The 17015-nt window shown below is 39.6% G+C and overlaps 1 protein-coding gene across 1 annotated transcript; it reads left to right on the top strand.

The window, feature by feature from the left end:
• Positions 1-544: 544 nt before the first annotated feature.
• Positions 545-16221, top strand: igfbp2a (insulin-like growth factor binding protein 2a). The gene is made up of 4 exons (XM_044188416.1): positions 545-1000; positions 12368-12549; positions 14978-15118; positions 15616-16221. The coding sequence occupies exons 1-4, from the start codon at positions 601-603 to the stop codon at positions 15772-15774; spliced, it is 882 nt and encodes a 293-aa protein (XP_044044351.1). The 5' UTR covers positions 545-600; the 3' UTR covers positions 15775-16221.
• Positions 16222-17015: the final 794 nt, after the last annotated feature.

Here is a 17015-nt window from a genome sequence, read left to right as displayed (position 1 = left end):
CTTTCAATAAATACCTTGACTAAGAAGCCAAAGTATGAAATCCTGCTGAGGATCACATCATTTCACTAAAGCCAAAAATGCAGTTTGGCATGGTGCTGATACCAAAAGCTCAAAACCAAATTGTATCAGCCACATTTTTGAGGACAACATGGAATAGTGAATGAGGACAAGCAAGTTATTAGTTCAAGGTGATAACTTGAGTGACTTTCTCTTTACAGGAAACATTGGACCTACACGTTGATTTGTGTAAAGGGGAGTTTATATATCAAAATATATCATATTTATCTTTCAATGTATCCCTTTTACAGGCAGTTGCAGAAAGTGAAAAGCCATTAACAGCTGGTCTAACTAGAGGGGTTTGTAATTTATTCTCACAACTTTAAAATCTTCTCTCGACTAGTCTGTGTAATTTGCTGCCAATATTTCAGCAGATCTGAAAGACATTTGCATTAAATCCAATGTCTTCCTGCGCCAACATGGGGCCCCAAGAGCAAACCTGGGAATTTGTAGGACCCAGCAGACCTCCCAGCTCCCGGCTTCACCTGTTCGCATGCACATTTCTTCCCCTTTTTTTCACTTGGGATTGCCTTCCATCGCCCCATGATAATGACCAAAAACCTCATGCATATAACAATGCTTTCGTACGTGTACTGCAGCTTGCTGATCCTCTCCTCGTCTCTCGCCGGTGCCTCCCTGGCCGAGATGGTGTTCCGCTGCCCGGGCTGCACCGCGGAGCGCCAGGCGCTGTGCCCAAAGCTCACCGAGGCTTGCGCGGAGATAGTGCGCGAACCGGGCTGCGGGTGCTGCCCCGTGTGCGCCCGGCAAGAGGGCGAGATGTGCGGCGTGTACACCCCGAGGTGCTCCACCGGTCTGCGATGCTACCCGACGCCCGACTCGGAGCTTCCCCTGGAGCAACTGGTGCAGGGCCAGGGGCAATGCCGGCGCAAAGTGGACACCGAAACGACCACTTACAGCCAGGAGCACCGGGAGCAAACCAGCGGTCAGTCAGTTTACTGGAAACGTGGTTTTCTTCTATCAATTTTTAATGACACTGTCTAGACTGCAGCACGAGGAATATTGTAAAAATATTGCATTGTCATGAAGGCTGAGCCCAAATCTGTGTCAAATAGAGACTGTTACTCAATAGTGAAGTTCTAGTGACCGTTTTGCACTTTAATGGATGATATTCCTAAAATATTTTTTATAATATTACATATAATTGGGCTTTGATGTCTGCAGTGCATCCTTTTAACATTTATTGGATAATTATATGCCCTTTAAGAACCCCCTTTAAGCCCTTTGCCATCAGGCTTTACTTACAGACTTGAAATGATCTGGAAGTTTGTACTATCAGCACTTTGTTAGATCTATAATGGTGCATTAGTATATTGCTCATGTTCTTTACTATGCATCGTAGGTGTGCAATTTCTAAACTTTTACTGCAGTAATGACCTGTTTTGTGCTTGTTGCATGAGGTATGCTTACATTCCCTTTAAAGTCTGTGTTGCATAGACCTGTTTAAAGTGAATCATCCTGGTGTGCATGGGAAGAGAGAAACAAAAGGAACAGTCACTCTGCCGAAGTTAACCTCAGCCATGCTCCTAACAGCTGGCCCTCCAGCCTTTCCCAATATCCCCCTAAAACACTGCAACAGAGAACAAGGTAGTGGCCTGCAAAATTCCCAGAAGCTGTACTCGGTGGGATGGACACAGAAAACATCATAGTATTGATGTTGACATTTCCACAGAGGTGTGGAGAGAAAGAAACAGACAGACAGCAGGAGGAATGCTGCATTGATTGGAAAAGTTGACTTTAGGCTTTGACCAGAAGTAACTATAAACTGGTGTTGACAGTGACTACATTAACTGGGTTGTCTACCTGGAAAATGAGCTGGATGTATGTGCAGGAGGTTCACAATGAAGCTTCATGCGGCCTGCAGCCAGAAAGGCTCATGTGGTTTGTGTTTAAACAAGGACAGGTCACAGTGAAGAAAAAAAGTAAACAGCCTCATTAATTGGCTGATTTTGAAGCTGCAAACACACACAGTCAATGAGTGTCCAGTGGAGCCTGCCGGGGTGTGATTTCTACTCATTTCCAAATCCGTGCTTTGTCAGAGTTTACCTCCAGACTGACATGTTTATTTTGGCACCGAACTCCTGGAACGTAGCGAAACTACCGGAGACGGCATTCAGAGTAACCCTGTTCTCTGTAAGGACTCTCCAGCACACTGACAAAAGGTAAAAAAAGCATGACACATTGGTGATTAATCAGCCATCATAATGACTTAATTCCACAAATATGTAACCTTACGCAGCAATGCTTATTTCTGTAGCCCTCTTCAAACAATAACAGTCAAGTAATAAAAGAGGCATGAATTAGAGTTACGTAAGAGCAAAACAAGAGAACAAATACATGTACGCATCATGTAAAGGCTTGCTTGCAAGAAGGCAATTTGTTAGATGTTACTGATATTTTCCCCCTCAGGTTTGGGTCAGCCTGTGCTTCATCTTGCAGGTTGAAAGGTCTGAGATTTAGTTAGATGTGTCCGAAAAAACAGTAAAAGCTAAGAAATTGGCTCTAAAGGCTGAATGCGGAGTTGTTCTGGATAAAAGCCTCGCTGCTGCAGATGGAAGAGTGATTTCTGAAAGAGGTAGAGAGTGTTACATTGAGTGGTCTAAGTGAAGTGTGCAGCTTTCTCAAGGTCAGAAGATGAAAGAAAAATATATGGCTGAAATGGAATTCAAACTTCTAAGCAGAACTGCAGTCATACCACTGCACCAGCTTCAAAATTGATAACCTGCCCATCCACTTCTGCTCCATTTATGCCATTCAATTTTTGTAGAATACCTTAATAATCTTACTGTTGGTGCTGCAGATGGTTACTGTCAGTCTCCTGCGTTTCATTTGGCCCAGTTTGAGACTACTCAGACTTGATTTCCTGTCATTAATTAAGATACACAGCAAAAAGAGGAAGTAATGAAATCCCTGATAGAAATCAGCTCACAGGGGCTGTTGGAAGATTGAGAGCAAACCTCAACGTTCTGGCTACTATCCACTGCATCTTCTCTGTTCCAGGAATTAATCTGTAAATGAGAGAAAAAAATGCTGATTATATTACAGTAATTCAGTGGTTATATGCTACATTTCAAATCAATATAATTTGGTATGATTTAGTGTCCAAATGTTTTCTCATTACAAGGCCAGCATGAAACAACAGAATAAATTACCACTAAGAATTAAAAAAACATATTTAACATATAACCCTCTAAAAAAAAGGCAATGACTACATCTTGTTAGAGGTGACATTCATAGAGGTTTTATAGCACTTAATGCATTTGAAGAATAGATCTTATCCATTGCAACTTGAGATGACAGCAGCAGTACAATCCCTGTAAACTCCTGGATCAGCACTACAAACAACTAACAGCAAAGAGGTCAAAGGTCAGAGCCAATACTCCTCCGAACTTAGAACGATCATGTAAGAGAAAAGAGGAGAGGGGATCCTTTTAGTGGAAACAAATCAGTCAGTGGAGGGGAATTTAGGAGAGTGAATGGGAGATCACAAACGTGATTCAGATAAATTTTTGTTATTTGCATTCAACCCAAAACATTTGATCAGGCTCATGACGTAACGCTACATATGAAAAATCAATATTGCAGTTGCTTTCTTGTTTAAATACCTACAAAAACATAATACCACATATGAAAGACATCTCTAAACTACTGTAAAATAAAGCCTGCAGTGATGCTTAAAAAAAGTGGAGCAATAAACTAATTTAGGTTTTTGTTTGTTTTTAATCAAACTGATTGGATAAAATGTACTGGCACTGCACTGGCTTATTTTCTTCTGTGGTCTACACTACAGGCGATTTTTGTTCACTGTTTTAGATGATCAAAGCAACTAATTACAGCGTATTAATAATTCACTATGTAAGAAACAGATATTGCTTCATAAATCTCTTTGAAATGAACTCCCCAGAGTGCACAGAGCAATTTCAAAATGCAGTAATGTCTTGTTTAGCTCAGCAGGAAGTTTATTAGGTATGGGCCACACTGAAAATTCTCATATGATAGACTCACAGTCAAATTTGCTATATCAAGAGTAATGTGTTTGACTGAAAGTGAAAGGAAATCGACTTTTATAAGACAAGTTTTAGTTAATAGTGCATTATAAGTAGGGCTGCAACTAACATTGATTAATTGGCAGATTATTTTCTCTATTAATCGCTTTGTCTATAAAATGTCAGAAAATAGTGAAAAATGCCTGATATAATTTTCCAAAGTCCAAGTTGACGTCTTCAAATGTCATGTTTTGTCCAACCAGCAGTCTAAAACTCAAAGATATTCAATTTACAATCATGTATTACGAAGAAAAGCATCAAATCCTCAAATCTGAGTTGCTGGGAGCAGCACATTTTTGGCATTTTTGTGTAAAAGATGACAAAAACAACCACCAACAAATGGACTAATCACTCCAGCTCTAATTATATGATTATTGCAATCCTATTTTGTACAAAATTTTAAAGATCTCTAATTGCAGTAACTTTATGGTTACTTTGCTGATAATATGGTCTTAACATCTACTTAGGCACTTCCAAAGTTACAGATATGGAGTTACAGATGGAGATGTTGCTGTGACACTCCTAATTTAGAAAATAGCCTGTGATGGTCCTGTGGTGCCCAGATGCAGCTTAAAATTATGCATGGGACCACGCAGACATGTGGATCCACTAGTTTCAGCTGAACATCTGAAGTGAAAACATAAAAATATGAAATTGCACTTGGTTAAGTTGAATAAGACCTAAACCAAATCCTGTGCGCTCTGATTTTCCCCCTCGAGCCTTTAGCATCTCTGATCTCTGTGTTTGTGTGTGCCGCACGAGTGATTGCCTGCATGTGTTTCACTGCAGGCAACTACACTCAGGATTTGAGGAAATACATATGCTTTTTTTCATATAACCTGAAAAAAAATTCTATTTGCATTTACAATACTGCCACATGAAGTAAAGTGTTGACTTAATTCTGTAGTATCAGAAGTATCTCAAATAATGTGCATATCTTAAAATAAATGTTTCACTCTTAAGCTTTATACTACAGCCATCCAGACGTGTTAAAACATCAGACCAAATGAAGGGCAACATGTTGGTATGTCTTTCCCACTGAACCCACTCTGGTTTTGGTTTCAATATCTCTATCAGACATTTGCACACTGTAATGGAATTTCTTTGTACATGTGTTTTTGTAAACAAGCAACCTAATATCTACAAGTGTTCATGACATATAGAGTATCCTGGGATGGATTCAGTAAGATGGAAGTTTGATGGTGATGAGCCAGAGATGATTGTCGGCACTTTGAAGAACTGATTAAAATGGGTAATTTTAAGATTTTTATAATATAATACAGATACAATCTCAGAAAGTATATTTTTATTGCAATTTCAGACTAACAAAAAGATTCCATGTTTCATTAATTTTGAGATGAAATGTCTCCCTATTCAAAACTATCACCCACGACTTTCCCTTTACCCTCTCTGTTTATGCGCAGCATCACTTGATATTCTGATATTCCCACAGAAACCTGGACCCAAATAAAGGTTCCTTTAATCAGATTGGATAGACGTTTAGTTGTTTTGACTGGAATCATATGATATATGACCTTGAGCGGGAACAAATTGATTAACAGAGCCCAAACAGAGCTCATAGTTGGTTGTTTGAATGTCACATGAATTAGAAAAAAGTGATGTGAATGCAATGGTGCCCATTCTTTTGTTTTGGTGTTAATTCAGCATAAACCTCTTCAGAGTCAGTTTGTTTGTTGACAATAAAAAGGGAAAATCGTTTGTATCAATACTGTTATAAAAGTCGTTATGGAGAGGAAAAATTAGATGGAAAGAAAAGTGGAAAACTCCTGTACCATCTGGTGGCTGAAATAACATTGTTAGCTAACAAGGGGCATTCCTGTGTACCTGCGGGGGCATTCAGACGGAGCCCGCAGGACTGAAATAGCTCCGAGATAATCCCCCCCACCCCAGGCTTCTCCAAAAACAGGGGCATTTGTGCCATCTCCCCCCCAGGCGTCAACTTCACATGTACCCGTGCCAAGAATCTCCTCGTGCCTATTGAGCTCCAGAATAACTTCCCACCCTCCTTTTTGGTCAAGGGTGATTTAAGACAATACAAACACTGTCTGAAATGCTACTGACACTGGAGGGGAAGGGGACGTAGGGCGTTGCAGGGGAGAGGAACAGTTTCTGAACTCACTTGACTTAGTTAGCTTGTATGTTATAGTAGCTTGCAGAGCAGTACCATTGGGTTGGACGTGTGTGTTTGGATTCAGAATCAGAATCAGAATAAGAAATATTTTATTGATCCCCGAAGGGAAACTCTTTTGTTACAGCTGCTCACTATCATGTCAGTGCACACAGGAATAGAAGTACTAAGTAAAAAATTATAATACACTATAATACAGGTCAGATAAATTAAGTTCCAAGAGGGTATAAGTATAAAATTAAAATAATTGTAAAGTACACTTATGGATTTGCTGGATTTCAGTCTGCAAAACCTTTGTTTACATTTCCAACAGTGTATGGTTGCGGTGTAATTTATATATTTTTTGCTTGTCCTCACCCTAACAATGGAGGTGAGGGAGGTGTGGGTGGAGGTAATCAGTCTACAGTTTCTTCTGAGACTCCATGCTCGCTCTCACGCCCACTTTTGTGGTCAAAGTGAAAACTTTGACTTGCTGGTGACGCTACAGGAAAACTTGGAATCACCAAAGTTATTAGGATCCGTCCTCTGGGCAACATGAATGGCTGTACCAAATGTCATAGCAATCCATTCAATAGTTGTTGAGATATTTCACTAAAAAACAAAAATGTCAACCTCATGGTGGCGCTAGAGAATACGTTTGGGGATCACCAAAGTCAGTAGGATACATCCTTTGGGGACCATGAATGTCAGTACAAAATTGTATTGTAATTGGCTTATAGTTGTTTCAGTGAAGAGTTTTATTGCTCCATGATGGTGCAGTAAAGAAAAATACACACCCCTTGTTTTAAATAATTGGCTTTAACTGGCTTAAGCACTGGTTACTGACAGGCTGACAAGGTTACCAAAGATCCAAATCCATTCCTACCTAATGCCTTTTCATTTCCAAGAAGAAAGGGAGTGGATTGTGGGAGTTGATCCCTGATCTAATTCTCATGTTGGTCTTGGTGTTGCCTTCATCGTTCTCCGGTTAAAAACCATGTAACGTCAATTTAAATGTTCGTGCTCTAACTTTAGTTGAAGGATAAAATAGTCCCCTATAGGTAGAACATCACCTTTTAAAAACCCGAGCGGTCATCACCTTAGGGACATGGATGTTTTTCATCCTAAAAAGCTGACATTTTGGAGGTACAAGGTTTTCACTCAGCGACCGACACGTCACCATTATAATAAAATAGTGGCTATAACCCAAGAGTTTTTAAACCGCAAGAGATTTTACTCTCTCTGTCCACTCACATCCCTCATATCTCTCCCATAGCGGTTGAGAATGATTGTCAGTGGTAGCTGCATGTGATGCCCTACAAGTCTGATGTGTTCCAGCTTGCCTCAGTTCATGTTCTAGTTTAGGTCCCATACAATCGTCCCAGAGTTCACCCAGCGGTGCTGGTAGAGAGCAAGACGCCTGGCCTTGGATACCGTGGTGTGTACGTACGTGCCAGAGCCTGTCCAATCCCTGCTTTTAGATGACTGTTGCGGGCCAGAAAGCCTGGAAGGTAAACATATCTGCTGAGTTTGTGTTTCTAGGAGAAAAGTCCCACTAGGCCTTGTAATGGATGATGGACTGCAGCTACTCTTCACAGTGCCTTTCATCAACTTCCTAAGTGGCACATGACCTATGTCACACCTCAGAGCTGCATTAAAAGCCATATTGAGAGAAAAGATGTTTTTTTTATGGATTTCCACATTCCGACATTTAAAGGGATAGTTCAGTTTTGGGTGAAAATTGTTCCTACTTACCCAGAGTTACATGGGTGCTTTCCTAATGTCTTTGTGTGCAGTTTGAATACCTTGTGCTGCTGGATGTCTATGAAATCAAGTAGCAGCTCAATACAGACAGTTAAACTTCAGCAAAGATAAAAACAAAAATAAATTACACATAATTCATATATATTTATGAAGTTGTTATTGACTTTTGGCAAATTAGATTATGAAATTATATACATTTTCTGATCCAGCTCCCGAAAAAAAGTTTTTCCAATTATAACACATGCTAACAAGTACAGGTATTACCACACTGTACATGCATCAACAGCCATTGACTTTCATTTAAATTTCAATGACAATGTGTGTTGTGCAGCAATGCATAGCAAATCTTTTTTGTTGTTTTTGTTTTGCATAGCAGCAACGCAACTATCCAATCACAACTCCACACGAAACAAAACATTTTTAAAGTCCAAATGAAAGTCAGTGACACATTAATTTTTTTTTATTTCCAATGCACTGAAGCTGCAATTATTGGTAACAGTATTTCATGGGTCCTTAATTTCCTCTAATAGTTTCCTTGAAAGACTTCTGTAATTTACAATTACATATCAGTTCCTCTCTACGAAATTATTTGAAACTATAGGACCCATTAAATTAAAGGGTTACCCAAATGCTTGATGTGCAGGGAAAGTCTCAGTATTTGAAGTTGAGTTTTCTACTTTTGAGAGAAGCTGCTTCTTGATCCCACTGACGTCCACTAACTTTGGTAAGCTAAGCTAACCAGTCAACATCCCTTCAAACTGCATGGCGAGGCATAAGCAAGACATCGCTTCCATAAGTTTGTCTGACAATAAATCAAGGATCTATTTGTATCTACGGAAATGGGATGGAGCGAGGATGCTGGTATGCTTGGATCTTTCCTTTTTCAACCTTTCCATTCTCCATGACCCGGCCAAGTCTGCCATTTGCTCAGTTGACCAGAATCTGGACAATCAGACATGACACTTCTGGCCTACGTGCCATCTGGGAATTCGACATGGATCAGATATAGAAAGGAAGCCTCTCGGGCCATTGTGTGAGGATTAACTCAAGCAGTAGACTGGACAGTAGGCCTGCTGCTCTGTTGATACTGCTGATCCCAAGCCCACCGCTGTGGAACGGCTTGGACTGCAGAGGCCTAGTGCCCCCTAAAAGTGGGGTCCTGACCCTCTGTGTTTGTGTGTGTGTGCGTTTACATTTTAGAGGGAGATTGCTGTTTTCGCTGCTTATAAATTGTGCTTTCATCCATGTGTCTGTGTGCGCCCAGACTGTGTATTTGAGTGAACATCTCAGGTTTCCTCAGAAGAGAGGGAATGATGGTATTGCACTTGGATACTGTGGGGATTATGTAAGACAGCAAAACAAAAAGGCACCCCAGCCGCCAATATTCCTGAGTGTGTCGTGTGTTTATCACACACACACACACGAGCACACACACATGCGAGCGCACACGTGATTTCAGTTGACTTTTGCCCTTTTTTGCGAAGAAACTCAGTCTTCAAAGAAAAGCCAGAGAGAGCACGGTGGAGCGTCATAGGGGGAACTGAAGTCCAACAACACCAGATCTATCTGATGGCAAAAGGCGCCAGCACCTTGTTATTGCTTCGTTTGGAATTTCCTTTTTCTAGTTTTCTCTTAGGCCCTTTGTAATCATATTCTACAACCGGATGTCAAATTTACCTCTTGCAGAGCGCAGAGAATGCCTCTCCAGTCCATCACCACCACTAACACACACTCGCTTTCATTCTCTGTCCTACAAACGTCTTTCCACAAGTCTGCACGTTACAGCTTGATCCTTGCATAACTGTGAACTATCCACTTACTGGCCCGACTATTTGACCTTCTCTACTGACATATTTCCCTTCTTTCGTTCGGGTGTCAAGTGAAGTCCTGCATATGTGAAATATATGCTTTCCTGCAAAACATCTGGCATGTATATTTACTATTTGAAATATTACTCTTACTAGCTGAGATGTGATCATGTTGCTCTCTGAGGAATTTGCATCATGTAACATTTTTTTGTCTAAAATCAGCTGGTTTGGAATGACGCTCCTCTTCCACTCCCTCCCCGTCAACCCTCAGCCCCTAAGTATGCTCTGTTGTCAGAAACAACATGTTGGGTTGGACCTGATGGCCTCTCACATTGTTTGCTCCATCTGTTTGAAGAGAGGGTTTTTTTTTAGGTTGATGTTTAACAAGACTCCAAGGAGAGAGGAGACGGTCAAGCTCAATGAAATCTGCCTGGAGGAATCACTGGATGGTCACAGGGACTCTGCTATTTGACATAGTTTCAGTGACAGAAACAGTTCATGCAATGCATTTGTTGTTGGTTAAAGGCAGTGGGATATTTGTTACATGACTAAATATGAATTTCTTGTTTTTTAAGTGTTATTCCCATAGATTAAAATCCATGGACAACTGGCCTTTTTTTTTACTGTTGTACAGGAATGGCATTTGTACTGGCCTTGCTGATTTAACAGTCAGGTGGCGTTCAGGACACTGTGAGTTGCTCAGTTGCTATGTCGTTCGGAACTGCTATTGGCAAATGCTAGAATTTCATCTATGTAGTGGTTTTAAACTAAGAAATAATGCATTTTTGGCTGTTCCAGTACTGAATTTCACTTAATAACATCCTTTTAATATGTTCTTAGATAGCTAATAAGTGGCATTTAGCTTCTCAGACCCAAAATTTTGGTAATTGGTAATCTTCCCCTGCCCTTCACAATTCACACTCTCTGATCTATGATCTCTCTGATCTAAAAAAAAACAAAACATTTTCTGTAATGATTATGATGCACCAGGTGATCAGAGGTGATAGCTTGAGACCAGTTGGATCCACTCAAGTATCATGTATTGTTACCCCAAGACTGAATTTAATTTTGACCTGTGGAGACCTCAAATATAGGCTGAATTCATCATCTAAAGTTTTAGAAAAGTTAAAAACTTTAAATGCCTGATGATTTTGTTCATTTAGCACCACTTTTCACATCTGCTCATGAAATTAAATCACAATAGTCAGGAAAAAAGCAACCATGGAAACCTCACTGTGACTAAAGTTCAGCAGTGGCCAACTTTTCTCAGCCCACAAGCTTGTTAACAGAGCTGCATGTGGTTGCTCTATGAGAAAGGAAAGGATTGTAGTGACTCATTGATTGTGCTGATGCATTTCAGAGCACTTTAACAGCAGTTTGGACACTTCAGAGCTTACCCCCCCAACATTATCTTTAGAGAAAATGTCAACTGTGACAATGAGGAAAATTGTCACAAACACAAGAATATTCTTCCATAAAATGTGAACCTAAATCAAATAGTGGAAAATTAGCAACATCAGCAATGAAAGCAAATCATGGATGTGAGATATTTGCTGTGGAGGCCTTGAATTGTGCCAAAATGAAAAGAAAGAAATGCAGAGTGACAGCCAGCTGAGGAAAGAGTTGAACTCATGGGCTAGCTTTTACATCCTGGAGGGTCCAGGTGAGCTAGATCAGCTGACGACCTTCACCAAGTTGGCCATTTGCCTCCTGAATTTAATTAGGACCGGTCATTGGACACAGTGGGATGGATGTCAGAAAATTTAGAAAATTATGTTTTATATTTACCTCCCATCCAAACTCTCTCATGTTCACTACTCCCCAAGTCACCCTTTCCTCAACAAAAATAAATAAGTAGATAAATAAAATGGAAAAAGTTGATTAAATTGCATAAAAACATACACAAAGACCAAAAAAATACATTTAACAAAACTTTTAATTTTCATCAGACAGATAGTTTTTCTGCCAGAGCAATTTTATGACTGAAAAGGTAGGACACTGTTTTGCTCAAAGACACTGAAACAGTGTCACAATGTGGCTCAATGAGGTATCAGACATTTGCAAAAAAGCATTTCTCTCTAGTCTATCAAAAAGGAGAAAGTTCTCATTTTATTCTCCTCAAGCTGAGAGTGCAGGGTCAGCATCACCTCTGCCATTTCCAAAAAACCTTTTTAGCAGAGCAGGCCACTAACTTCGTCACTCTGACAAATGATCTGTGCAGTTTGAAGCTTATTTCACTCCACTTCCAGCCTCTAAAAAGCCCAATCCATTACCAAACTGACAGCAGGAGGGCAACAGAGCAGCTTAGTGCACAGAGAGACCGTCCTGAAAAGTCACAGGTTAAGAGCTTTTAGCAGCCAATATGTCCATCAAAGTGTCCTTTAGCAAGACACTGAAGTACTTTCCTGCCCGATTTATTTTCTACTCTGCAATGCATTCTTGTTTTATAGTACAATCTATTTCACATTTGTTTGACAATTAAATGTATTGATACAGTTTAAATTTGGGATCCTTACATTTTGATTTTCTGGATTTTATGTCTGCAGACGAGGCTGTGCAGCCGCTGCCTGAGCAGGGGGTGAGTGAGATCCCGACTATCCGGAAGCCCAGCAAAGAGACCACCTGGCTGGGACCCAAAGAGAGCGCTGTACGCCAGCACAGACAGGAGATGAAGACCAAGATGAAGACCAACAAGGTGGAAGAGGTGAAACCTGCACGGCCCAAACAGGTGAGGCGTAGCAGAGTGTGTGTTCTACTGGAAATGTCAGGTTAAATCATTGAATTGATTAAATTCAAGCCCTGGAATCAACTAAAAGAAGTCAAGAAAGGCCTGAATTTTGCTTGTCTTATGTGCCAGAATCACAAATGTAGATTGAACTTTCACACAAACTGTTCTTCATGTGTGACACTGATGTTTTCTCATTAGTCACAGTTTTTCATTTCTTGTACCATGTGGTACAAAATCACATCCTGTGACACTGCAACAACATCTGACTATTTCAACATTGTAAATTGTAAGCAATTTGTCAGTATTTGTAAGAAAAGTGTTAAGAGTTAAATCATTCTTCACTGACATATTTGATAAATTGGCAACCATACCAAGTATCAGTCTGATACCAGAGCGCTTTTTTCTTTCAATTTTTTTTTCACTCACTTTAATGGCAAAAAAAAATTATTTTGCAACATTAAATAATAACAGTAACAAAAAAATTGTTTGGGAAATACAGTCACATTTTTTCTATCACTTATGCAGTCCTGTTGATGGATTAATTTGTTACTCTGTTCCAATGCCGCCGCTTTGAGTCTTGTATAATGCCTAGTTCTGCTTCTTGTAGTCATTACGTTAAGAAGAAAAACAATTATTTCCCCGTAATAGCTTTTTACTTGCTGTTAAAAGTCTTTAACCAGATATCAGTCGCCTCCTAGTACAATTTTTTCCTGAGAAATTACAAAGATAAAGAACCATACAGCTCATAGGAACCTTATTATTTAGTATTTGTTGTACCACTTTACATTTTCTGACATTTTCAAAACAATATGTGAATGATCTACATCAAATGATCCACACTCTCTCCAACATATTTGCCACTTTTTTCTTTTTCTTTTACTTTTTCAACTTTCTTTTTTACCTCACTGTGTGAAATTGATTGAGATCGTTCTTCTCTATGTCAACTCAATGTGGCTTTAACTACACACTTGACTATAAGTGGAATAATACACCAACAATTTTAATATTGTGGAAGTTTTAGAAAGTTGCACTGTTATGACTTTAGAACAACCTTGACTAAGACACAGTATTTCATTTGATGAGTTGGATCTGATACCTGGTCGATTTAATAAAGACTGTATCAGCACCGATACGGTCCACTATATAGGATCACAAGACTCAACCATTTGAAAAGCGTGTTATTACTCTCTGCCACTTTGCTGTGCGTTTGTATTGGTGTCCCATAGATCTTGCAACCCAGAACAGATAGGGACAGTGAGTTATTATTATAGTTATAATCATTGAATTAAGTATAAAGCACTGTGTGGGTGTTTTATTGTGAAAAAAATAATGCTCTGCAATACATGGCATAATAATGACAGTCAGCAACTTGTAAATGACTGAAGATAAGAATGTGTAAGTAGTGCAGGTCTTTTGTAAATCTCCCTCAGTCATGGTGAGTGCAGAGAAACAGCTCCTAGACTACTGAGGAAAGAAAAAAGGAGTGCAGTGCCGCCTCCCTCTGGCAGAGCAGCTGTAGATGTTTGGATGCTGCATTGAATTAGAGAAGTGTTTTATTGCCATATCTGAAGATCATTCAAAGTACAGCGAATGCTTGAACCTGTTCATAAGTAATAGTAGTGCAGTTTAAATTCATTTCAACGCCTGAGAAGGAAATACAGCAAAGACCAAATAGGGGATTAAAACAGTCATGGCACAAAGGAAAGGCTTTTCCCCCCTGTTCATTTTTCTTCCATTCAACACTTCCACCAACCACTGCTCTTTAATCAAAAGGCAGATATTGACTGACCTTAAATACGCCTGACCCGCTCTGTATCCTGCAGCTGGGACTCACGGGTGTCCCCCGGCCATTTCTAACTGGCATTGTGGTATTTTCCATGCGCCATAAAAATCATTTAAAGGTTATTGCTCTACCAGAAACTTATAACTGTCTCAACAAGACATTTGGCTCTGTCGAATTGTGAGGTAAACCTGAGGTCACTGGCAAGAGTCATTATTCATTATTGGCAAGAAAGCATGATTCATTTGCTCATTACAGAAAGCCCTTTAGCTTTATTGTGCGTGCGTGTGTGTGTGTGTGTGTGTGTGTGCCTTTTATATAAGATTTTTTATGTAGCAAGTCAAAAATGTGTTGATTGCCTTGCAAACACATCTTGGTGTTGATGCATCCTGGAATAGTTTCCTGTTGTGTGCACGGATTTTATTTAACTTTTGAAAAAATGTATCATTATGATTTATAATTTTTTAAAGATTTAAAAAATCAAAAATGCTAGAATAAAAGTTAGAATAAATGCAATAATTTGAACAGAACATTTTTTGCCGCAGGCTAACATTTTATCCATTTGTCACAGGAATCTGACTTTAACACACCTAAATGCTGCTATATGGGCCTGTGAACAGGACTAATGTTGTTTTTGCTGTTTTCAAGACTCAGTGTCAGCAGGAGCTCGACCAGATCCTGGAGAGGATATCCAAGATGCCCTTCAGAGATAACCGAGGTCCCCTGGAAGACCTGTATGCCCTGCACATCCCCAACTGTGACAAGAGGGGGCAGTATAACCTCAAACAGGTGACTCCAGGCATTTTGGGAAAGAGGGTGCTAGGCGGAGAGGGTGTAGCCACCTGATAATATGCAAGTATTTAGAGGAGAAAAGGTGGGTAAAGCATTATAACCACCACTCTAAACAAAAACATGTTGTATTTTCTTAGCAAAAAAACATTGAATCATATGTTTACCCCTTGGGAGTACTATATTTTCAGACATTTGTCAAGCTAAAGTGAATTTATGTCATTTTGTTATCTACTACATCTTTGATAATAATAGAAAAATCCTTTTTGTAGCTTTTATTTTTGTTAAAACTCTTAATAAAGCATCTTATTTCAAAGATTTTTATTTAAATACTGGTGCTTATAGAAAAGAAAGGGGATCCAATTGAAAAATGTGCACTGTAAAGGTGATAACACACACTTTTGCACGTAAACATGCATATTTAGGATTGTCAAAATGATCTAAAATGACATAAAAACACGCAGAAATAAACTACAACACAGCATTTTGTGTTTCAGTGCAAGATGTCTCTCCACGGTCAGAGGGGCGAATGCTGGTGTGTCAACCCTCACACTGGCCGACCTATCCCATCAGCCCCCACTGTGAGGGGCGACCCCAACTGCAGCCAGTACCTTAGAGAGCTGGAGCTGGAGCTCCCTGACATGGCCCAGATATAGTGTGGCATGAAACAAAAAACAAACAAACTGTAAAGTACTTGGGAACAAAGAACATCTGAGTAAGCTATATATTATCTTTCTGTGTGTATGTGTCTCTAGTTCATTTTGACAGTGACATTTGAAATCATAACCACCAAAAAGGATTAAATGATAGAATCCAGCTTGCTGTGTAGGATGTAACTGCAGATTATTATTAGGAGAAGTAAAGATAAGACTCCTTTTTCCTCATAGATATTCAGTAGATGTCAGCTGGAGTGTCGGTGACTTTGCTTTACTAATTGTGACTTTGCTCAGATTTGCTCTGTTATCAGTGTTTTGTACTGTATGTGTTGAAAAATGAAAAGCCTTCAACATATTTGGTGTTTTTAGGTGTGTTTTTGTGTCCTAGCTAGCAGACTACTGTTACACCTCATTAACAGATAACGCTATTAAAATGAATAAATTCAATTCGTGCTTGCCCGTGTTTTAATTTGTAGACACACTTTGAATTTGGTGCACTTGAAGCAGGGTTGTTTTGAATATATTTGGATGGGTAATTTTTACCATTGTCACCATCATAGTTTACTTTATTAACATGGTCACATAACCTAATTAGAACAAAACACAAAGTACAGCTGATAATATAATGATGGCGGCAGATGAAAAGGCAGGGGATTACCAAAGTTATTCCAATTTATCCTGAGGGGGACATGAGTGTGCGTACCAACCTTTATGACAATCCTTCCAGTTGTCGAGACATATCAGTCAAAAATATGAATGCCAACCTCATGGTGGCGCCAGAGGAAAAGTCAGGGGTTCACCAAAGTCAGTCGGATACATCATCTGGGGACCATGAATGTCTGTATTAAATGTAATGGAAATCCATCCAATGGTTATTGAGATATTTCAGTCTGGACCAAAGTGGTGGACCAACCAACACTGCCATCCCAGAGCCATGCTGCTAGCATGTTTAAAAAGGCTAGTGTGTTTAAAAAGTAAATAAAAAGCACTTCAATTTTCATTTTCATTTATTTATTATTACTGTAAGCCAAAATGACATTTTGCACAACACGTCGCTGTGCTGCCCTCTGTGGGTTGAATCTTTCAGAACATGCCTCACCTTTGGCCACACCCCAATGAGTAATGTCAGGCAGGCAGTTTTGCATTTGACAGCAGATGGAAACAACCTGCATGGAGTACCACATGAGTGTCATCAACAGTGTCAAGGTCATAGAGATTAGCACAACCACTGACTCAACAAT

This window comes from Siniperca chuatsi, linkage group LG24 (genome assembly GCF_020085105.1).
Source record: "Siniperca chuatsi isolate FFG_IHB_CAS linkage group LG24, ASM2008510v1, whole genome shotgun sequence".
Taxonomy (NCBI): Eukaryota; Metazoa; Chordata; class Actinopteri; order Centrarchiformes; family Sinipercidae; genus Siniperca; species Siniperca chuatsi.
This window is presented reverse-complemented; position numbering and strand designations above follow the sequence as displayed.